A 24,541-nucleotide genomic window follows, 5' to 3' on the forward strand; every position below is an offset into this window, starting at 1 on the left:
ATTAGAGAGACAAGGAGAGTAGTAGTTTGTAAGGTTGAGAAATACAGTGTATGTGTGGGGAAGAGAGCGGCTAAGTAAAGGCGAGACAGAGAGAGACGGAGAGGGAGAGAATGATAAAGCGACGCATGAAAGAAGTTCTGCAGACAAGAAGAGTTACTACTAAGGCAGAGTTCAACACAGAGAGGCAGTCCAGTCGGGTATTCTGCGTGCCAGTTGATGGCTGTCTTTTTTGCACAACTGAAGATGTGGGTGTAATGTGATGTGTTGGGCTCGGCATAACCCCCCCCCCCCCCCCCCCCATCTGTCTTTTACTCTTCACTCTATCTCCAACCCACGAGATTTCTGGCCCCACAATGCTCGGTGCTCTGGTCTGGTGGGAGATCGTATCTGACTCTAACAGACCCCTAGCCTTCCAACAATGCCCCGTAAAATACAGCTCCATCAACCACTTACGGCTTCTAAAGGAGCCTGACTCCTGACCACTAGAGATTGTTGGATTTGCGCATGAGACAAGAGGCAGATGTAGGAATGAAAGGGAGTAAAATAAAAGGATCAAGGGGTCAGGTCTGCCCTGCAGTGGAACCGTAGTCTTTTTTCTTGCGGCTGTGTCGACCAGGTGCTTGATTTCTCTGCGCCTCTGATCCATAGCCATTCGCAAAGCTCGTCGCCAACTAGGCAGAGAGAGGCCTGATGCCGGGCTCACACACAGTTGAATGGGTGCTTGGTAGAGATTCTCTAGTAGCCTATACTGCATGTATGCAGTGGTGGAAAACGTACTCACATTTCTTACTTAAGTAAAAGTATCAATACTGCAATATAGAAATACTCCGTTACAAGTAAAAGTCCGGAATTCAAAATGTACTTGAGTAAAAGTACATAAGTATTGGCATCAAAATGTACTTAAAGTACCAAAAGTAAAAGTACTCATTATGCAGAATGTCCCATTTCAAGTTCTCAAATGTATACAAATCTTTTGAAAATAGCGATGGGACGCATTGTGAGCTTGTAGATCGGCTATTTTCAAATGGCTGAAATGTATATAGGGCTGAAGTGGTTAATGTATATTTTGTAATATTAATCAAAATCTTCAAAGTAACTAGTAACTAAGTTTTCAAATAATTGTAGTGGAGTAAAAGTACAATATACTTAGATGTGTGTGGAGTGGAGTAAAAGTAAAAGTATTGGAAATTGGAAATACTCAAGTAAAGTACAAATACCTCAAAATGGTACTTAAGTACAGTACTTAAGTAAATGTACTTAGTTACATTCCACCACATGTATGTATAATATTGTATGTAATATGTAAATATCTTTTTTCATGTAAGCAAAAGAGCAACGCATGGGTGCGGATACGTGGTTGGATGCACATGTCTGCATGTGGACTGAAACCGCCTCTCTCTGCCTGTGTGTCTGTGAATGTTTAGTCGTGCGCAGCCAGCAGATCAGAGATCTCCGCCTGCTGAATGATACTGTACATCTGGAGACATGAGGCTGCTGTCAAGCATGCCAACTGCTTTGAAAACAAACCATGCCATCATGTCCCAATGTGAAGGACAGGCCTAAAGTCATTGAATTCAGACGTCACTATGTAGCAGTATCTCTGATCATCTGGGTTACGCGAGATTAGTGAATGTTTAACCATAAGATATGTCCCATGATAATAAGTGCCAGATGTGCGCGTGCGCGCGTGTGTGTGTGAGCGGCACAGCTGGTGCGTGTCTGAGAGGGTCATCTGATGGATGCCGGTGAATATGAATGAATAGCGGTAGGTGGTGGCAGATTGCAATCTGTGACTCAATAGAGGTGAAGAGGTGGCTGGAGGGGTGTGTTTGTGCATGTGTGTGTGTGTGTGTGTGTGTGTGTGTGTGTGTGTGTGGGAGTGTGTCACTATCTCTCCAGGAGAGAGACCTCCGGTGACCGCCGGTGAAGAGTCCACACGGGACGAGGCAGGTAATTTTCTTGCGGGTTCCTGCTCACTCTCTCTCTCTCTCTCTCTCTCTCACACACTCTCTCTCTCTCTTACACTGCTTCTGAGTAATGGGGACAGATGGCCAGCAGCCTCTTGCTGTTACTTTGGGGCTCCTGCACCCCCCGCCCCACCCTCTTCCCTTCTCCACCGCCTCTGGTCCCCTGCATGTGATGGTGTGGCTGCAGACACTCCCCCAGAATAGCAATGTGGCCTCTATCTCGCTCTCCCCACGAACTCAGAAAAAGTGGGGGAGGAGAGAGAGAGAGAGAGAGAGAGAGAGAGAGAGAGAGAGAGAGAGAGAGAGAGAGAGAGAGAGAGAGAGAGAGAGAGAGAGAGAGAGAGAGAGAGAGAGAGAGAGAGAGAGAGAGAGAGAGAGAGAGAGAGAGAGAGAGAGAGAGAGAGAGAGAGGAGAAAGAGAAAGGGAGATAAAGGACGGAGAGAGGAAAAGAGGGAGATAGAGGAGAGAGGGGGGGGCACAAGGGGGAGGATTACTGCTGACAGGGGAAAAATGCTGCATGCTTGCGGGCGAGGACACTGAAAAAAAGGCTTGATGTAAGTGTGTGTGCGTGTGCGTGCGTGCGCGTGCGTATGTGGTGCGCCCATGCCAGTGCATGTGTGCATACTCTGTGACAGCTTCTACATAATATTTTTTTCCTCTGGTGTCCCAGTATCGCTGTCAGTGTGTGAACACCAGGTATGTTAGTGGCTCCAACACAGCAGTGTACAGTGTGGCGGACATATGCGGGACATTAACCTACAGTATTGTCATTTAGGCCAATGGAAAAGTGATCATAGATAAGTGCCCTGGGCTAACTGCAGGCTATTGCTGAGTAGCTAATCACTATGCTATAGCGTTGTTGCTGCCAATACAGTTATCGTCATATTTATTCAGATATAGCCTATTCAACTGACACACAGCTACAGATGTCCACACTGATCTATTTGTCTTATCCAGGTACTGTATATCCAAGCTGCAGAACCCAAGTAAAACAAATCCACCAAATCAACGAAGTAATAGAGGCACCTTGACATTAACTACAAAAATGATCTAGCTAACAATGATAATAACCTTCCAAATGGAGTCTTTTCATTGCTGTCCAGAAAGTGTTGAATGGGTAAAGTCTGAAAAGCAAAGGAAAAAAAGTATTTTCTTTCTAGTCTGTCTCTCATTCAATGTGTATTGAAAGACTTGTAAGGTGAAGGGACATTTTGATAGATCATTTAGAATTTTACGGCATTTCAATCGCCATACTGTACACTGTGAGGCTATACATCCACATGTTTCTCCTGAAGAGATCAAGACACTATTTAGAGCAGGGATTCTGCTTTTGGCTTAAAAGCAGCAGCTATGAGGAACAAGGTTCAGGTTCCAGGCCACCCTGCCATTGTTTATACTTGGCATTAAAAATGCGTCTTGAGTTATCAGATAGATATCTGATTGCGTCTAGCCACATAACCGAAGATGCACATCTATAAATGTGTCTTCTTTGCGTTTACACTGACTTTATGTGGTTAGACACAATCGGATAGCTGATATCTGATTACTAAAAATGCAGCGACCATATAGACAAATAAGCAAACACTTGGACTCACGGTGGTTAATGAGACAAGCAAAACATTGACAAGCTACCCATGCAGAAGGAGAGGCAAAGCTATAAGGCAAATTTATGCGTCGGCGAGAAAGTGTCGAACAAGGTCATCTTGTCACAACGTAGACTCTTGAACACGGCAATTACTAAGCTAACCAGATACACTATTAATACACCAGCATAGCACAGATACTCTGCTGATGTACCTGTACACATGCTGATCAAACAACCTGTAGTCATAGAACAGTAAAATGTCTATGTTTTGGACAGAGACAGATATGGGAATGATGTTAAACTGAAACGAATTTTACTTTGCTTATGAAGTGTATTGCTTGTGACCATGTCATTCCCAGCGATGATGATGGAAGTTATAAATAAACGATGTAGTGACAAACATGGCTATTAGCATCGGTTGGCATCATGACGGCAACTGACAGCTAGGATGAAGACAGATGCTGATGATTACTGGCTGTAGCTGTGGGGGATAATTACGTTTAATGTGGGAGCGTTTGGGACAAAACATTGGGACATAAGGGAAACTATTGGAATAGGAATCCAAGATAGACGCAGTCTGAACGGCTGGAGTTTTTGGACAATGACACGGGAGGACGGGGTGGTGGGAGAAGATGTCCTGAAGAGAATGTGGATAAGGCTGGAGTTGAATGTTGGTAATAAAGAGGGACATGTTTTTTGAGAGACAGGGGTTCAGGGTTAGGGGTAGGATTGGGCAATACGTATTACTATATTATATCAATATTGTGTTTTGAGACAAGATATTGTCTGGGATTTTGGATATCATACTATCGTGATGTTATCTTTTCCTGGTTTTAATCACTTAAGCCCTTTTTATAAAATTGAGAACATTTGGGAAAAATGAAAAAATCATCACAATATTGATATTGAGGTATTTGGTCAAAAATATTGTGATATATGATCTTGTCCATATCGCCCAGTATTAGGTTTAGGGTTAGGGGTGAATGTAATGATGGAGATGTAAAGGTGGAGAGGAAACATTCTTGCATCCAGGGACAAACAATCAAATCTTACATTTCTGGTCCTTCCAGGTGACAGTGGGCTCTGGCCTCCCCACCGCTAGACAGAATAGGTTGACGTTCTCGCCCTCGTTCACCGACACGTCTTTGGAGATGTTGACGATTCTGGCCGGCACTGGAAAACAAAGCCATACCATCAAGACTATGACCTTAAAATCCCCTCCTACTCCTGCTTCATGAATTATTGATGAGGCTTCCCCTCGCAGCTATTTAAACTCTTTAAAGTATGATGCAAATCCCTGCAGTCTCAGACAGCAGTCTGCCGATTAATGATCCATGCCTTAAAAGTCTCTCTTGCTTAGAAGCAGCTAAGAACCCCAACTAGCCTATTATGCAGCATGCTTAACTGCAAGACAATGCATTTGCCCATCTAATTTACAGCATATTACACTGGCCATTACTGTAATACATGATGTGAAGTTAAATCCCATTTTGCATGATGTCTAAATAAAATAAAAGAAGCGAAAATCATGGACATTAGAGTTGCTGCTTTTTAAGTACGTAAATGACCACCATCAAGTGAAATCTGTTCCAAACTCCCTTAGTGGTGAACTGAGGAACAATGCATGTACTGTAGTTAGTTCGATAACAAGAAAGCCCTTAGATTTAAAGGACCCATTATCATTGTTTTTAATGACATTGGCCACAAGATTGCTTTTCCTGCAAAACACCTACTGAGCAGGAACCTAATTCTACTATTTTCAGCAAAATACGTGCAAAGATAAAGCAAAGACTGGAGTGGTGCTCGATGCACTGACTTGGGGGTGTAATTATATTGTGTGGTATCATGCTCTGACTGAAATTGACTTGGAATCAGGTATATTGGTCATCTGTGCCAAGCCTTACACCCTGCAGACAAGAGTTATTTGTTTGGCTGCAGTGTTATGTAAAAAACATGTTGTTGAGAGGCTGAACTCCATGCTCTCTCTCCCCTGCCTCCAGTTTAGCTGTGAGCCAGGCTCGGTTCACATTCATCCCCACAGAACGTGGCTGATATATATCAGCGTCCTGCATATTTTTCATTTTCATTTCGCCAGGTCTGGTGTTACTGCAATATGCACTACATGTAAGGTACAATATACATAACAACTGGCACATGCGGGGGGAAAGGTCTGCAATCCATCAGGCGAGCGGTCGGGCGCCAATAAATCACGTCACTCAGGATCAGTCAAACCCTCACTCACTTAGCGGCTGCCTTGACGACTGGGCCCTGGTCCTGTGTCCTGCACTGTCAGGCAGTTGGACAGCCCACCATGTAGTTCACCCCCACCTCCCCTTGCACCTCCCCCTTCGTCTGACCTATCTCACCCCACCCCACAGCTCCATAAAAGCACAGAAGCCTATAATGAACTTAGTAGAGATAATAAGGGCTTACACTTAACTTCCTTATGACACCAAATAATGCTAATTCACTTCCAGTAAGCTGCTATGCTACAGCTTTGATGTCACCGTGTTTACACAGCAAACTTACACTATATGTAATGTATGAAAGCAAATGAACTCAGATATTACTCATGTTTGCATTTGTTATCACCATCCACCATAAATGTTGAAGCAGTAAAGTGCACATCTAACAGCTCTCCGGTCATCAATCATTGCAACCTGATTCAATGTAGTGTTAACATACGATATTATCAAACAATCTTACACAGTAAAATCCTGAGTGTTAAATTAAGTCAGAGAGTGGACAAATGTAACACTCAGGATTTTACAGATGCCTGGACAGGTGAGAACATGTTGTACATCCTTTGATCATAAAATTGTCATCAGCATACACATCAGCATAACACAGCATATTTTATTAGTAACATTTTTGTTGTTCAATATTCTGCGTCAATAGTGTTGTTACTATCATTATGCATTGAATAGTGAAATCACAAAAAAATGTCTGTTTTATGTTACAGGGACGAGCAGTAAAAATACTGCACTTCTTTCAATGTGCCACAATCCATTTGGATGCTGTACTGTATAGTAGTAGTCTTAAGTTTCACATTTGTACCTTTACTTTTTTAAATGACAGTGGAAAACAACACTATATTTTTGATATGAAGTTGTGCCTATAAATCGTCAGGACACAGGGACATACTTTGCGTGTTGATTATTCAGTAGTCTAGTTAGCTATCTTTATGTCAAATGCAGCTTTTAGTGACACTTCCAATTTACCTCCCCACAGGGCAGAGCAGTTGGGATAAAAAAAACAAGTCATGTATCCGATTGAAAATACAAATTACCATCAAAAACCAATCATTTCTTCCTTATGAACTATAACTCTTGCCCAGGAAAGTTGGTGAGAATCCAATTATGTCTTTTATATATTTTCTTCACAGACAGACAGATAAACAGGCGAGAACATAACCTTGGTGGAGGAAAATGCCTCTTTCCAACTATGAAGGGTAACCCAGAACCTTCCATAACCTGACATATACCAGACCCTGTGAAGTTTTGTGATGGTTTTTGTTTGTTTGTTTGTTCATTATAATCAGAACCACTTCTGAAGAGGGAGGTATCCCATACAAAAAAAAAACATTTAAAAAATCTAAAATTGCTCATCACAACGCATTGCAACGCATTGTGAGCTTGTAGATCTGCTATTTTCGCTGCTTTTGCAAGTATACGTTCTGAGTTCTGGGCTCTTAGTTACTTTCCACCACTGGTCAAAACAAGTTCAAAATCATAAAAAAAAACATGAAACTCCCTTCCCCCGCCCACTGACCTTGGACAATGAGGTAGACGTGGGCGATGCGGGGCATGTTGTTGGCCTGGAAGGTGCAAGTGTAGGGGCCCTCGTCAGCCACCTGCACCGTGTCTATCTGGATGGAGAAGTCACTGCTGTTGCTGTTGACCAATGACACGCGCTTGTCCAGCGACCACTTGTCCGTCCCCGTGAACAGGATGTTGGAGCGGTTCAGCCAGGCCTTGTGAGTGACCTCCTCATCAATCTTACACCTGCGCGTGGACAGGAAGGACATGCAGGCCAGTGGGTCAGCGTTTGGTGGTAATAGCTTTGATAACGACAAAAAATGAATGCAATCTTCGAAGTACATCGACAACACACACTAGTGTATATTGCACTATACAGTAGCTGTGATTTTCAACCTTTTTATTTCACAGGACCCCCCCAGTTTGATATGACTTTGTTATCTCTGGCACGGGTCTCCCAGTCTACACTGTAAAAACCCTATTTTGCGTGGCGTCTTATGCCTTATGACTTTTGATCTTATTAGGCTTTTTTAAAATTATTTTTTAAAACATTCTAAAATAGTGAAAATAGTAAAAATAGATAAGCTCACAACTTATTACTGTAGATCGGCTATTCTCATTATTATTTTTAATAATAAAAAATGCCATGAGGCATAAGATGCCATGCAAAATAGGGCCCTCAGTTTTAACTCAGAGTGAACAAATTCCAGTATCCTTTTTTTCCCTTCTCTACAATGTGGTTCCATTTGTACACAGTGTCAGAAACTGCAAGGTTCATTTCCCCTCCGCTCCACAAGGAGACACCACAATGGGATTCAGACTGGTACCTGTGGTGGTGACCTCACTTCCTCCCACTATAAAAGCAGGACTGGATTCCCATTTCCCCCCTTGTCCTTTGTTTCCAAACACATGCAGCCGGACTGTGTTTGCCGTGTGCTGCTGATGTACCACTGATGTTTGCCATGTGTCTGTTAAACCTGGTATAATGTAAGTTCCAGTGTTTTACTTCTAGTGATGTGGATTATATGATTATATTTAAGAATTGATGACATTGAGTTATATGGATATTTAGATGTTTAATATTATGAAGTAAATACTTGGGATATTATTATTTTGATGATATACCTCAATGTATAATATAATTTAAAGGCCATATTTATGTTTGATATTTTATCTGGCATGATATTATAATTTGTTTCTTTGTGTCTTCGTTTAGAACCATGGCATCATCATGAAACCCAATGTCAACCCTATTCATCATTATCCGGCTAAATAAACTGGATATTTGATTGCAACCTTTGTTTCCTGGTGGTTTGTGGCTCCTAACACACAGTTACAGAATCGTAAGGTTACATTTGGTTCCTAATCATCATATAGGTGGGGACCCCCAGGAACCCACTCAAGGAACTCTAGGGGTCCCTGGACCCCACTTGCAGTGCACCATAGCAAACATGGTGTGAAGGAATGTTTGCAAATGGCATTTTAATGTAGGCAAACCAGCAGTTCCCAGGTGCTCCACTCTGACAGAATCACACCCATGTGCTTAATAATCATTTACGCTGATCCAGCTCCTGTAAAGGTGTTTTTTTTAAGTGCATCTTTCAAAACATTCTTTACTTAGTGACACTCCTCAAAACCTCAAGCGAAGGTGTCACTTCAGTACTGCACTTAGCCACTAGATGTCCTTGGCCGGCTTCAACTGGGGACATTGATATGACCTGGATAAATATCACTGCTGAGCCAGATCCTGCCAAGGCAGAGTCAGCAACTCCTTTTATCCACCGTTACACAGCACAGGTGAGCTGGAAAGTATTGTAATAAATCGCTTACAAGTGACTCTGGTGTGATGCACAGGATGACCTGTGAACCACAAGCCCCGCCCTGCACACACACCATTCAACCTGGCATGTCATCATAAGGGTAAAATATGAATATTTTTAGGTTCCAAAATGTTCATGTTTTGACATTTTTCTAATGAGACGCATTGGGAACTTTTAGATGGGCTATTTTTGCCGCGCAACACCATCATACTACAATGTTTAAAATAGGGCTTAAATCGTTAAGGAGCATCCTTAAAGGACGACTTCACCCATTTTCAACCTATCTTCAAATAATTGGTCCTCACTAATGCTCATGATAAAATGGTACAATTTCTTTTGTGTCCCAGTGACATCATCATTAGGCAGATTTTTTTTTCAAGCAAGATTTAAAGATTTCTATTTTCTTTTACGCAAGAACAATGGCATCCATAAATTGTAGCATGCTAACTTTACAGGAATAGAAAGCATGCAGTTTCTATTAGCTTGGAGTCCCCATCAATGATGTCACTGGTAGGCGGATTTCCGAACTGTCCACAGCCCTCCTCTGAGACACAGACAGGGTAGACAAAAATGGTACCATAATTTATAATGAGCATTAGTGAGGTCCAAGATGAAAATGGCTGAAGTCGTCCTTGAAGTTCAAGTGGAGAGGAAATACTTTAAGACATCCTTGTGTACTAAGAAACCCTCACCTGCGTACAAATGCTATAATAATAATCATATTAATAATAATAGTAATGTATACATTTATTTACTAATTAGATGTTCTCTGATGCTTTAACTATCGTACAGAAGACCCAGAGGAAAATGAGTCCCAACAATACAATTTCCTTTTTAACGTGCTGCATCAAAACCAGTGGAGCAGTAATTTCTCAGGCATTTCATAAGTATTTGTGCCACAATGGCAAAATCATGGCAACTCAAACGAGTGCAGATATTATTTATAAAGCTGTTCAGCTTTTTGTTTATCATCTCTTGCTTGCGGTGTACACTTGTCTTTCCTGTGGACTAGAGTTATACAGTTCACTCTCTTCCACTCTAGACATAGCATTTCTGAAATGATTGATTGTTGTGTTTCGGCTATCACCGGCCTATTGATTAGACTATAATACTCAGGTCTTTGTGGTGAAATCAAACTAGAAAAGTAATACTGTTTGTAATGAAGAGGAACTGAATTCAAGGGGAATGCCGCTGGATTATATCCTTCAAATTCAATTTTCCTGTTCCCCAGGCCAATTCCCTTTGCATTAGTTAGTTAGTTAGTCCCATTCTAAAATCTGTGTTGTCACACCAGTGTAGAACTCTAGGGTGTTTTCAGTTTTTGTTTTGTTAGTTTTTTAAACAAACCAAACTCAGTCCTCAAAAGTATACCAACAGAAAAGGGACTCAGTTCTTTTTGCATTCATATTGTCAATTCATTTGAAAGAGAAATCAGTTGCATTTCTGGTCAACTTCAGCTCTGATGGAGCCTCAGTCCTCTTTTTGTTCACACTATAGTTCTTTTTGGGGGCGGGGGGGTAGCACAGGCGATCTGTCTATGGCAAACCTTGATTGCTAAAATGTAATGGCAAAGGGTGAAGTGAACCTGGAGCGCATTGTGTTCACAATGCACAGGTTAAGCGAACCGCAACACAAGACTTGAAACGAACCGTACTCAGACCACCGCCTGAGGTGGTCTGAGTGTGGCTCGTTTCAGAGGAGTCTGAGTTCTTTCGGAGTGTTCACATAAGCGTGAAAAATAGCTGAGTCATGGTCTGAGTACACTTCAGAGGCTGAAGAAACCAAGTGTGAAAAACAAATTGGAAAGGACCTGAAAAGCAACTGTTATTTCATTTATTTGTGTTCATTTGCGATTAACAGCCCAAATATGACTATCTACAATATAACAGTGTTACAAAGCCTGTATCCTACTAATGGTAAAATGAGTCACTCCAGGCTCCAAATCTTCAGGACGGCATCGAGAGACAGTTTTTCATGTTGATCTGCCTGCCATAAGCCGTTCCAAACTTGATTGAAAAAAAAAACATGATTTTTTTCTTTTTAAATCACAGAAAATCCTAAGCAATATGTTCCAAAAGAGGAATTGTTCAGAGATTTAGTACAGACTGAAAGGTCATGAAGTCAGTGGAAGCACGCTCCCACTTTTAAACGTGCCAAGTCAACATCAGGGACCTGACAAGGTCATGCTTGGATGGATGCATGTTTCTTGATTTCTTATTTTATCACTTACAGTTCAGCAATGCAGTTGGATGCCTAGACGAGAGCTCTGCCAAGCAATCTAGCACACCATAAATGCTGTGATCAAGCTAAGTAAGAGGCGATATTACAGAGTCACCATGACTCCAATGACACCTGACAGGTGGCATCATTCAATTAGCTTTAGAGCAGACAGTTTTGCATAGGTAAAAAAAATTAAGCAAGCAGGGTGACTGCTAATTGAAGTTATATGTGACTGAGAATTGGCAATTAAACCGATATGACAGGTGTGGAAGGGACACAAACAAACAAGTTTTTCATGTAATTAGTTGGTGCAGGTGTAGGATTAGGCGTTACCTCAATATGACGCTCTCGCCTTCCAGCACTGTAATGTTGTCGGGCAGGTGGCCGAATTCTGCTCCACGCACACTGGGCCCTGCCAAGCAAAATGAGAGATGGGGGGAAGGGTGAGCAAAATGCCTCCAATAACAGCAACAGACGCTCAATTCCTAGTCTCCATCCCCAGCCGGCACTCAGTAGTCGTCTACCTCGCCGGGTCGAGGTTGTCCGGGATTTGCTCCGCGGCCTGCATGCTTACTTATTTCCGAAGGCAAAGTAATAAATATACAAAACAAAAGAGTCGCGACGTCTGCACTGACCCCCGTATTTGAATAATGATTTGGTTTTGCACCGCATTCTGGTGGGGCACGCGCTCATTGAACAGTGCCGATAATGAGCCGAGGGAAGAGGATTCACGGCGAGCCACCAGAGCGTGAAATGAAGGGACAGCAACGGCAACAGAAGGGATGCTCATCCTGCCTACCAATACACACAGAGGCACAGGCGTACGCGCACGCACACACACACACACACACACACACACACACACACACACACACACACACACACACTGTGTGTGTGTGTACACGCTCTGAGAGACATTAGACAGAATGAAACAAAAACAAATTCAAGTGAGGAAATAGCCTCCACTACAAAGCCCTTGCACTTTTTAAACGACTAAGTATTGGAGAAGCACCTTTCAAAATTTGCTGTGACTCTGCAAACAAAGATAAGCACAAACTTGGTTATCTTTGCGGTGACACTGCCTATTGAGGCAGGTTGGTCCTCAGCAAGACACTTGGCTCTGTCCATTTCAGCCCTGCCAAATAGCAGCGTGACACCAGGTACTTCTGCTTGTGTCCTCCCATCTTCACCAATCTCTCTCCCTCCCTGTCTATACTGTGACCTCAATATCTTGCTGGACATTTTCCTATGGTCTAGCCGCGGGGTTTAATAAGCGGCGACTTTATGAGACGAAACCGGTGCAGTCAGGAGTTTAGAAGCACCCTAAGGTTTGTTAAACAGGCATGCAGGAGTCTGGAACACGCTAAGCATGCAGAGTGTGAGTCCAGCGAGAGAATAGATCAAGAAGAACAAGACTCTTGGAAGGATCGTGGTTTGATTACAAATAATAATGAGGGCCTCAAAAATGATAATGCACATCTTGGGATGGTGATCAAAAGACGTTGAGTACTGCATAGCTAAATGGCCAAATGACTGCCAAACACATCACTAAATTTAAATTTGTCAGCAGTGAAATGAAGGCTAAATTAATTAGCCTTGATTAATTATGTCTGTGTGTGTGGTTGTGTGCATGCAGTACACATACCTGTACAGCACTTTACGTGTACTGTGTGTGTGTGTGTGTGTGTGTGTGTGTGTGTGGTGTGTGCTGCAGAATGAGGATTTAGGTGCAGGCCAACACAGGGACCCCGGTGCCATCATCTAATTGAACGAGGTAATGGCTGGTTGTCGACAGTTTGGCTGTTCCGCTATCTATGAAGATGCATATTTATGTTTAGTGTCTGTATGTGCACATGCAATGTGCACAGGCTTCTTACGACGGACCCTGTTCGATGTGTCTTCAATGCATTCAGGCATCCACTCCCTCGACTGTGAACGTGCGTGTGTGTGTGTGTGCGCGCGCGCACGCGTGTGTGTGTGTCTGTTTGTTTGCTTGCTGAAATGATAGTCACCAGCAAGTACAAGGGAGGCCGCAGTGAGAACTAATGGCGACTCTAAGGAAAAGTGTCCCTGAATATCTCCAGCTAAAAGCCATAATCACATTAGCTTGTGCCGCGGCTGGCGCTTGCTGTTGTGCTGTCCAAAGATCCCAGAAGTGGCACCATCCATTTGCTCTCTCTCTCTCTCTCTCTCTCTCTCTCTCTCTCTCTCTCTCTCTCTCTCTCTCTCTGAAAGCCTTGGGGGGGACAGAGCACCTCAGCTGTTGTGTTCAATGCATGGAAATGTCACCAGCTGTCTGTGTTTTCAAAGGTTAATTCTATGGAAGAACCTTGTGTCGCGGCATCCACGTGTCCCCTCTTTGACACAGAGAGGGATGTCATGTCCTCGCCTGTTACCTTTCAAGTTCACTGTACTCTACACTTTGGACTTTATTTAGGTTAATTCAATTCAGTTCCAGGGCTTGGGGCAGGGAGACAGGTGTGTCACACTGTCGTCATAAATACACAGTCCCATGTGCCCAGAGTGACAAACGTGCACAAAAAGATATATCCCCATTCACACATGCACGCAGATGTTTGATTGAATGAATGATGTATCTATGCATATGCCGAAAACTTGGTTAGGGCTACAAACCAACTGGGAGCTATTCCCTATTCCCTACTCAATTCCCATTTCCACAGCTCAATCGGCACCTCACATTATAAAACCTGTACGAGCGTGCCTCTGCTCCGAGGCGCTGCGCGCCATGATAACCAGGTCAAACCATGCAGCCCGCACTTATTTTCACACGCAGAACCTCCATCCCAAACAAACACAACAGCTGCACGTTTACACATACTGTACTGAATCTAGAGTCTAGAGCACGACCGATGCCGGATTTTCTTTTGTGTGTGATGCTGATCCTGACGTTGTAGATGACCGATTTTGACTGATATTTTGTCAAAAAGTGCAACATTTTCTAATCAATAAAAAATGTTTCTATTTGACAACACTTATAAGTATTGATAGATAATGGCCGATATATTGGCCAGACCTATATATTGGTCTGGCTCTAATATACTCTCCATGTCAATGAAACCAACAGGAAGGGTTTGTCTAAAGTGTGCTGTGTGCAGACAGTATATACAGTCACTCCTCCTCAGAAATCACACAAAATGCCTGTGTGTGCACATACACAAACACTTAACTGTACAAACAGCTAGGCATAAACTTAGCGATCCCCCAACCCCACACTCATTCATGCCTACACACATCTGTGCGTAACCCCTTTTTCATCTCTGTCAGTCACTAGGATTGTTCGATATATGCATAATGCGTATTGCTTTGACTTTGGTTGCAGGTGAAGGTGATCACCCTGGTGATGAACGAACGCCTCATACAGCGTATGCAACCTTTTCTTGATCAGGGCCCACTTGAAAATCTCGAAAGCATTTGTGGCCCTGTGCATTTTCAGATTTTTTGGGGGCTTTTTATGCCTTTATGTAGAGAGGGATAGGGAAAGTAGGCTGACAGGAAATGGGGAGAGAGATGGGGGGTGACACGCAGCAAAGGCCGTCAGGAACGGGAGTGGAACCCGTGACACGCTGTCAGGCTGGCATTGCAGCCTAGGGTGCCTGGACCGTCACGCTACGGCCTGGGCCGCCCTGTGCATTTTCAGGCCATTTTTTATTTATTTTAATAATCAATCAATCGATTGTGTTCTGGCATGGATCAATAGTATAAGTTGAGTCCTATTTATCAACTTTACATTTACATTTACTTACTTTATTTTTTAATCAATAACATCTTAGTGTTTTGCCAATTATTTGGGGACCCACGTGCAATATCCTCGTGGCCCAGTGGGCCCCGGTCCATAGGTTGGGGATCGCTGGCCTAATGTGTGCATCTTCAGCATCTCACTTAAGGCATCTAAGCTGTGCCAAGTCAGCGTCTTCTCATCACCTCAGAAACCCTCAGAGTCCTGCACGGGCCCCCTGAGGAGCTCCTTAACAATGGTGCATTAAAAACACCTGGCCAGAGTGACAGGAAACACATACAATGCCAGAATACATTATGACGCAATACAACTTCAGCCCTTACGGGTCCATTTTTACACTCTCAGAGTAGAATTTCCACTCAGGATTTGTCAGAGTTGATACAGCTTTTATTTGTCCCTTTGGGGAAAGTTTTTTTAGGGCAATTCATTGATGTGCAAAACACAGAGGATGTGACCAAAAACACAAGACAGTAAACAAACAGTACAAAGGCAAGAAGGTACTGCACTTTACTGCTGCACAGTGCTAATCTAAGTCTGAGGGGAACTCTCTAACTAAGGGTTCCCTAAGGGTAGAAGACTTATTGTCCGGTCCAAACTGATTCTGCCAAAGTTTTATGTATGTTCTGTGTACACTTCTGCCATTTACTACATGAAATTTTATACTGCACAGTAAAATCTTGTTCATTAATCCATTTGTAAATCTGAGAGTGTACAAATGTCACCAAATGGACCTGTGGTTACATTTCACTCTCAGAATGAACTAAACACGCAGGATTTTACAGTGGAAAGGCGAGGCTTTTTGTGCTTGGCTGCGACTGGAGTACAGTATATACATTATATTGTAATGGCATTCAGTGTGAATAGGTAAATGATGAATAACCTTGCTGGTGCTGTTGTGTTGGTGGTGAGCACTGCAGTGTGACTCTTTTTCCTTTCTTTCTCAGGAATATCCCGGGCCCCTTATGAGCCAGAGGGTTACTGTTAGTATGGATGGTTGCATATTGAATTTCTCAGCCTACCGCTGTCTACGGCTGATACAGTCTATGTGCTGGCTATCTCTTGTCCTTGATGTGACCTGGTCCTCTGGCACAGCATCAGTACACACGCACACGCACGCACACGCGCACACACACACACACACACGCACACGCACACGCACACGCACACGCACACACATAAACATTCATGCCCACAAGCATCTCAAGGCTCATCGACTCCTTCGACCGCATGGACATTGAGCCCCAGGTCTGGATTTGAACCGCGTTATCACCCGGGTAAAAATGTGTACCTGCTCTGTGGATAGGCCCACAGGGAGGGGTAGGAAAACAATAGCCAGCAGCTGTAGTCATTCCATCAATATATTTATGTCTTTTTTCGCTCTTTCGCTGTAGCTCTCTATCACGTAGTATAGGTAGTGTACCACTTATTCTCGTCCGAGGGAAGCATTTTATGTCAGTTGCCAGTGTGCAGAGATATTCTTGTACAGTATGTCTCATGTTGTCTTGTGGTCAGTATACCTACTGTATAATAATAATAATAACAATACTTGCAATGAAAAATGTATTAGATCAGTGACTCTCAGCCTTTTTAATTTCGATATTTGATATGCGTTAGGCCATGGACCCCCATTTGTTACGACTCTGTTTTCTTTTCTTTTTATCTCTGGGATCCCAATCTCCACTGTAAAACTCTGAGAGTGTAGAAATTGATTAAAATACGAGTAGACCCGCAAGGGTCTATTTTAGTTACAGACACGAAAGGGTCCATTTTAATTATAACTGTCAGTCATAGGGGGACCCCCTGGAAACCCCTCAAGAACCCCTGCGGGTCCCAGGACCCGAAGTTGAGAACCACTGTATAAAGTAATTTGTATTCTCTTGACTCTTGCATGCACCTCATTCATAACGGCATTTGTGACCAGAGTTCTAATTGAGCTGTAGCACTTTAGTCATCATAGTGCACATCTATTTCGCATTGCCCTTGACGATCAAATAAACACAGAAAAAAATAGTTACTTCTAAAAGCCTGATAGGCCTCAAGACGGATAATGGCAGGGGATATAATTAAACCCATAATAATGATCCATTTTAATGGGAGTTGCCACAATTTCGAAACTGAAGCGAAAGGGAATGAGGCAAATCCACAAAAGGAAACACATTTTGCTAAAGAGAATTTATGTGATTGATGTGCTACACAGAATGACAAGAATCAATACAATAAAGATGAGTAATGTCACACTGAGCACTATAACTACATCGATAATTATATCGTACACCATTGTATTTGTTATAGTTGTGGTGTTTGAACTGTGCCATCCACTTGACAATATATGGATAACTACGTTTTCATAGTTATACATAGTGCTCAGTGTGAACTTCCCTATCTTATAGTGGTACTGTAGTTGAGAGTAGCAATAGTAGCAGCAGTAGTAGATCCTACATGTGAATAGATACAGTAGCAGTAGTATAAGAATAAGTAGTAGTAAAGGAAAATTGATACTTTGTCGACCGACCATGTCGGATGACAAAGACCAAGTATTTTCAAATGAAAACAAGTGTCAGTCAACATTTGCATCCATTTCGAAATAAGTAATTTTAGTCGTCCGATATGGTCGTTTAACAAAGTATAAAGTTACTTATGGGTAATTCAGACCGCTGTGATTTTTCTCTGCAATGCTCCGTCATAAGACAATGCCCCGCATCGAAAATAGCAAACTAGCTCAAAACGCGGGGCATCCGTGACGCTTTGTGAGCTTGTACGTCGGCTATATTTGGCACGCAGCACCATTGTATGACAAATCGGGCTTAGAGTGGTTTTGTCTCGTCGCCGCAAATCTTCGCTCTGAACTAGGCTTTGAGAAGAGTGATGTGGGGGTCGTAGAGAGAGAATACAGCCCCGGTGGCGGGCCAGAGAGTGCAAAGGCGCACCCGCATAATTAACAGCGGCATGCTGCAGCCAATTAAATATTTACAGAGGCACTTCCCTTCGACACCTTGATGATGAACAGAGGCAACCCGAGGATTATCAGATGCCGGGAGCCTGAGGCAGGGAGCAACGGAGGGGGGATTTAAACATTAACCGGTAGATAGATCCCCCTTTTTCTTCCTTGTTTGATCCCATTAACTCTGGACAGCCCTGGCTCTAAACCCTTGTCCACCTCATCTGAAGCCCCCATTCCTCTGTCCCCCCCCTCAGCAGACCCCCGAACTCCCCCGAACCTCCCTACTTCCTGGCTCTGTTCCCTCCTCAACCTGTTATTGATGAAAGCTCTCACTCCCCCACTGCTCTTCCCTCAGCACCTGCTGCCCTGCCACCTTTGCAGAGGGCCAGCGGAGAGCGAGTGGTGCCAAAGAGTGAGTCACACACACACACACACACACACACACACACACACACACACACACACACACACACACACACACACGCTCCAACAGCCAAGCAAGATGGATATATACAGGTAGCCCGCCACTCACATGGCCGAACGAAATGGATGTCAGCGGGATTCCACCTGACAGGAAATCTAAGAAATGTCAGAGAAGTCATGGTGAATGAATTGTTTTGAGTCTCTCAGGTAAGGTAATTCGAATGCCGGATGAACAACAAAAATTCCGTGGCGGTATGGCAGCCAGAAGAGAGCTTATTTGGGTTTCGTTGAATTCTCAGACGTGTGTTCTGGCACTTGAGTGGAGCTGTTTGGAAGTTTAGCCGCCTGTCATGTGAGGTCATAGATCAGAACGGCCTTTGAAACGGAGGGCACGTTTATCGCACATCACAATTCAACTGGTCATCGTGCTGCCACTCAAACAACATATTACTGCCGGAGGGGCTTTTATCTTAAACGCGGGTCAAAGCCATCAACGTTGTCTTCTGTATGGAACACACTGTAACGGCCTTCAGTGTCTAGCTGTGAAATACACGGTCGCGCCAAAGTGTTGACATCTGCCCCTTTCTTTTATAGCACACATGCTGCATCCACAATTCTGCGTCTGCTGCCTCTCACCAAATGCAGACCATTTACCATCCCTCCCTCCCCTCTCTTCTGCCATCTCTCTCTCCCATGCTTCCCTCGCTCTCTCTCCCTCCCTCTCGCTAATCCCTCTTCACACATCAATCAATAGAGCACTGCAGAGTGCACGGAGCCATACAGTACTCAATGCACCAGTTGTACAACTTCAATGGGCGGCCACAGATCTTTACCATTGAATCAAGCGTTGCTGGTAGAAAAAGCAGAGCGCGCTAACACCAGGGACGCTCCCCGAACCTGCTGTTCTTTTACCCCCCATTTTCCTTGGACTGGAGCCGAAACCCCTTAGCACTGCTGAAATCAATACTGTAGTTAAACTGTTACTTCCTTTTCCCAGTGAGTGCACACGCGCACGCTCCTCACACAGGGCCCTGTAGACCTGCCTGTGCTCAGGTAATTTGACAGATTTGTAGGGAAGTGCTGTCGTGGCTTTTAAAGATGTAGCTTAAAATACTCATTCCCTCCGACAAATCTTGCGGCGAGCATCCTCTGACAATAACGCACTTTGCAGCAACAAGGCCCGACGCAGGAAAGGATTACAATTCCTATATGTAATATAACAGCAGTACGGGGCCTTGGGCAGAGAATAAATCCAGGTTATCTGAGATGTGGACTCCTGCTTCGGCGTTATGATATATTGTTGATGTAACATGATATATAAATAGCACTCCACCCTCTCTTGAGCTTATGATACACTAGAATACACTATTTACCATAAGTCAGCCCTCCAGCTGTCCAATCAGGATTGCTTATAGGCATGGATTGTATAATTATTAAATATTGACATGGATTATTCAAGCAGTACTGAGCAGACAGATTTTTGTTCTATGTTTTAAGACACAGAATTATTCAAACACTATAAATAAAGGATGTCTAACTTCACACATATAACTTCCAGCGGGTTCACAGGGTCATTGTAGAGCTCTATCTGTTAATGTGGGAATGAATAGAATGGCTTCAATGTGATGGAAAACATTTTGGTACAGTGGCAGGGCTTATCCTGTAGTTTACACTCAAGCCTTTAAGAAGCTACAATAAAAACAGCAATTACTGGGTGATGCTGACAGGAGACAAAGTAGCATAATAGCTTGCAAACTGTTGTTTTTGATGGAGCCATTGGCTACAAAAAGGAATCACAGAAAATGACAGGGTCAAAACATCAGCTGAGTGTTGAGTGGATCAATGTGACAAGCAATTAACTGTCATCGGTCATCAAGGACAGTGGTTTTCAAACTTGTTGTGCCCAAGGCACTCCAATGGGCAAGTAAGGTCAAACTTTTAAGGCACACAGGTATTCACAGTAAAAAAAAATAGCCGATCTACAAGCTCACAACATGTCACGTTGCAACACCCTAGGTATTCTATTTTTGATATATTGTGAAACATTTTAAATGACTAAAATAAATGAATAAATTCATAGGGACCTTGGCACACCGGTGCCGTGAGGCACTAGAATGCAGATGTGAAATATGCATTCTAATGCACATGTAAAGTATGCACTTGGCTAGTAAGGAAATGTTTGACAACAGTTTGACAACAGATTAAAAAATAATGCCTGTGTGGAGACACCCGCAGAACCATAATCATGCCATCTTCCTTCCACAACAAATGCCAAAAGTGCTGAAAACCCATATTAAATATTGAACAAAGTGCGGCCTTAACGTTTAGCTGAATAAAAGATTCCATTTAGCATTGTTTCTTTTGTGTGTGTGCATGAGCCTTCGGCACATTATCACTGACTTTGCTTATTCATTTTCCTATCACTATTCATTTCCTGCTGATGACATGCTTCTGTTGAAAAATGCAAAATACATAATGTGCTCAAACAGCGCACTAAGACCAGTTAATTGAGAAGACTGAATGGAGGGCAATTAGTTGTTGTCTGAATCCACCACGGTAACAAGCAATCTAAAATAAGTAATCATGACATTTTCTTTGTCTTTGCCATTTAATTTTGTCCACAGGACACCAACAACAATTTCACATCACAGGCTCCAGTCTCAATGAATACATGGCTTTGTGTGCGAGTGTGTCTGCATGTGTGAGTAGAGTGCATGTGCAGGAATGCGTGCAGGTCTTTTTTTTTTACCAGCATGCAATGCAGGTCTACAAAGAGACTGAGCACTAGCAAAGATTGTTAATTTAGGAAGATACACGATCTCCATTGGAGCCACTAGAGGCGAAGTAGTACACAAATCCTACAAATGGTCTCCTAAGTAGGCGTGGTTTGCTTCTCCCCCAACCATCCCACCTGTTTCTGCTCAACATTGTAACAGGGACAGGGCCTTTTATTTATAAGGTATATATTTTTTTAATATAATATTAAAATATTATATAAGGGACAGAGCCCTCTATGTCTCGTCCGTCAGACTGCAGATGGACCCTTCAGATATCTTCCCAAATCTTGCGAGAGTGTGTTGCTGGGATAGAGAAAACAAAATTGATTTTCTCCTCATTTGTGTCTCTAAAAAAAAAGCAATTTTAGTATAAAACTCTTGTAAATAATGTGTATCTTGTGGCGATCGGGTTCATTAGTTCAGTGACCAAACTGACCATGGAGCTAAAGAATGGTTCAGAAGCTGTGTTCACGTTAACTCTTCCATTGGAATCAATAGACTCCAACCTGCTTCCCGTCTCCTAAAAAGGCGTCCTCCTACGTCACGCAGAAATGGGAAGTAAACCGGAGATCGCGACTCTTGCTATTTCCCTCTTGGGTCATACTCGACATATTCTCGACATGTTTTCGATCATTGGCTGTCCTTTAAGCCAATGGGGAGCCACTAGCAGTGTTGCCAGATTCTGCGAGAGAAATAAGAAACCAGGTCTAAGCCAATGGGAAGCCACTAGCAGTGTTGCCAGATTCTGCGAGAGAAATAAGGAACCTGGTCTATGAAAACAAGCCACACACACACACACACACACACACACACACACACACACACACACACACACACACACACACACACACACACACACACACACACACACAAGAATACAGCATGCTGGTATACATGACTGTGTGTCATGTCTTGTTTCTTTTCTGTTGCATGCGTGTGATTGTGTGGGGGCTGAGTTGAGGGGTTGTTCTGGGGGCTAGTGGGGGCTACACAGCCTAGACTCCAACTACCTGCACTGGTCGGGGAGGGGGTATTTGGCAGTGGTGGGTTGGTGATGAAGCAAGGATGAAAGGAGAAGAGGAGGGGACGAGAGATTGGAGAGGGCTGGAGGTAGAGTAGAAAGAGTAGCGGGGTGGGGATGAGGTAAGGGCCAGAACCCAGGAGTAAGGTGCTGTCAGGATAATTCACAGCACCAGCACTCGCTGCTAAGAACAAAACAGCATTACCTCAGGGAGCAGAAATCAGCTAACACCTGCTTAGGAGGGAGAGCTCCTGGGGGAGGCAAGGCGAGAGAAGGGGAGGGGAGCGGAGGGGAGGGGGAGAGAATACGAGGAAGGAGGGAGGGAGGGAGGGAGGTATGGCAGGAGGGGGGAAGGAAGGTATGGTGCAATGCACTAAGATGGTGGCAAGCACAGATGAAGTGAGGCATGTAAGTACAGTGTGTGTGTGTGTGTGTGTGTGTGTGTGTGTGTGTGTGTGTGTGTGTGTGTGTGTGTGTGTGTGTGTGTGTGTGTGTGTGTGTGTGTGTGTGTGTGTGTGTGTGCGTGCGTGTGTGCGTGTGCGTGTGTGAGAGAGAGAGAGAGAGAGAGAGAGAGAGAGAGAGAGAGTTTGTGTGTTTGTACTTTTGTAAGTCTGGTGTGCATATCTGTATAGCATGTTTGAGTGTGCACACATGTCTGTATGCTCATGAGTTACTAAGTGTGTATGTATGAATGTGTGTATGCATGAGCGTGTTTGCACACACGTGAGTGCTTTTGGATTGTGGCTGGCTGTGCTGCCTACACAGCTCTGCTTACAGCTGTGGTTGGGGCTGATTTGCATTCTGAATCGCAGTAGTTCTTCCCATTGTTGCTCCACTGCTGCGACTCGGCTCTGCTAGCTTGTGTGAACGTATCCACTATGCCAGTGATGTTTGACTAAGGCTGTGTTGGAGAGCCAATGGCAGACATTCAACTCCCACAAAACTTTTGTGGGCTGAGGTCCTGGTCTGCATGTTACTCTGCTTTTGAAATAGTTTTGCTAACGTCATTAGCCTTGAAGTGTTGTTTTAAGCTATCTGAATGGGATAAAAAATGCAATGGGTTTTGAATCTCTCTCTCTCTCTCTCTCTCCTCTCTCTCTCTCCTCTCTCTCTCTCTCTCTCTCTCTCTCTCTCTCTCTCTCTCTCTCTCTCTCTCTCTCTCTCTCTCTCTCTCTCTCTCACACACAGATGGAAGCAGAGAGTTCACTTATTGTGAGCCGGATGAGACCCCAGCTTGCTTTGGCAGCAACACAACAACAATGTTGCCACTCGGTTGCAGAAAAACCTTACCCATTCCCTGACGAGCGCAATGGCAAGACTCTTGGTCATATGTTCGCTGCTTGACGTCTTTGGCTTGTTTAGCCAAGAGGCCAATAAATACATCTTAAGACACCCACTGTCCAAAGCCTCCTTCCAGGCTAGGCAATGACATGTGTTTAGAATTTCCTCTGAAGAGCTGGTGCATTTGAAAGGAGCAATTGATGGCAAGCCCATTTAGCCCTTTGCGGCTGAGTGGTAGCAAAGAAACAGACTTGTGTATAACAGGCAGAAAAAAGACAGAGACTAGAAGAAAGGCCAAAAAAATAAACTCAATAACATCACTGGCCTGAGTCTTTTGAAGTAAAGGTCAGTTAATGTGTCATCGTCCGTCTGAAGAGGGAAACCAGCATGTGATTGGTTACTTGGAGGAGGTATAGGCTAAGCTTGGTTATGATGTAATCCAGGTGGGCTGTGCCATTGGTGGATCTGTCAGCTCCTGCTCCTGATTAAGCTGTTGAACTGAAGCTTAAGGCTACAGAGAAATATGAAGAAATCAGGGGCATAACTGAAGCTGCAAAAACGAAGTTGTGTAATTAAATACAACGCCACTGGCTAATCTGTCGTTTGATTTATCTTCAAACATCAGTTGCTTTTGTTTTCGTTATTCTCTGGAATATGAGCTGTATAACCCTTAGAGGTGGAGAGGGGTGATTAATCTTTCATAGCACTGTTAAAAACGTAAACAAATTTCCAAGTCGCCGGAAGTTATTAGGAGGCTGTCTCCTTGGAGCTGTTTACATTGGATTATTGCCCCGACATGTGCACAGCTGAAAGTGATCTCTGCCACGCGTGTGAAATGAAAGAATGAGCTCATTGAGTTGCACAAACAACTGCAACGGCATAATGTTCATACATACTGAATACGTCTGAATTTACTGTGAATAGGGATTTTTCTAGTCTTTCTGACCACTGCGCTTTCCATACTGTACCATGACTCACTCATTCACACATC

At 43.5% G+C, this 24,541-nt stretch overlaps 1 protein-coding gene across 1 annotated transcript in view; it reads right to left on the reverse strand.

Moving 5' to 3' along the window:
- Nucleotides 1-24,541, reverse strand: part of iglon5 (IgLON family member 5) — a 137,976-nt gene that overhangs the window by 13,355 nt on the left and 100,080 nt on the right. Inside the window, exons 2-4 of the mRNA XM_084051956.1 lie at nucleotides 11,684-11,762; nucleotides 7,324-7,556; nucleotides 4,606-4,725 (exon numbers count right to left, since the gene is read on the reverse strand). Of these exons, the coding sequence (XP_083908082.1) occupies nucleotides 4,606-4,725; nucleotides 7,324-7,556; nucleotides 11,684-11,762 (432 nt within the window). The remainder of the gene's footprint in view (nucleotides 1-4,605; nucleotides 4,726-7,323; nucleotides 7,557-11,683; nucleotides 11,763-24,541) is intronic.

This window comes from Gymnoscopelus microlampas (assembly GCF_963454915.1).
Source record: "Gymnoscopelus microlampas genome assembly, chromosome: 3".
Lineage (NCBI taxonomy): Eukaryota > Metazoa > Chordata > Actinopteri > Myctophiformes > Myctophidae > Gymnoscopelus > Gymnoscopelus microlampas.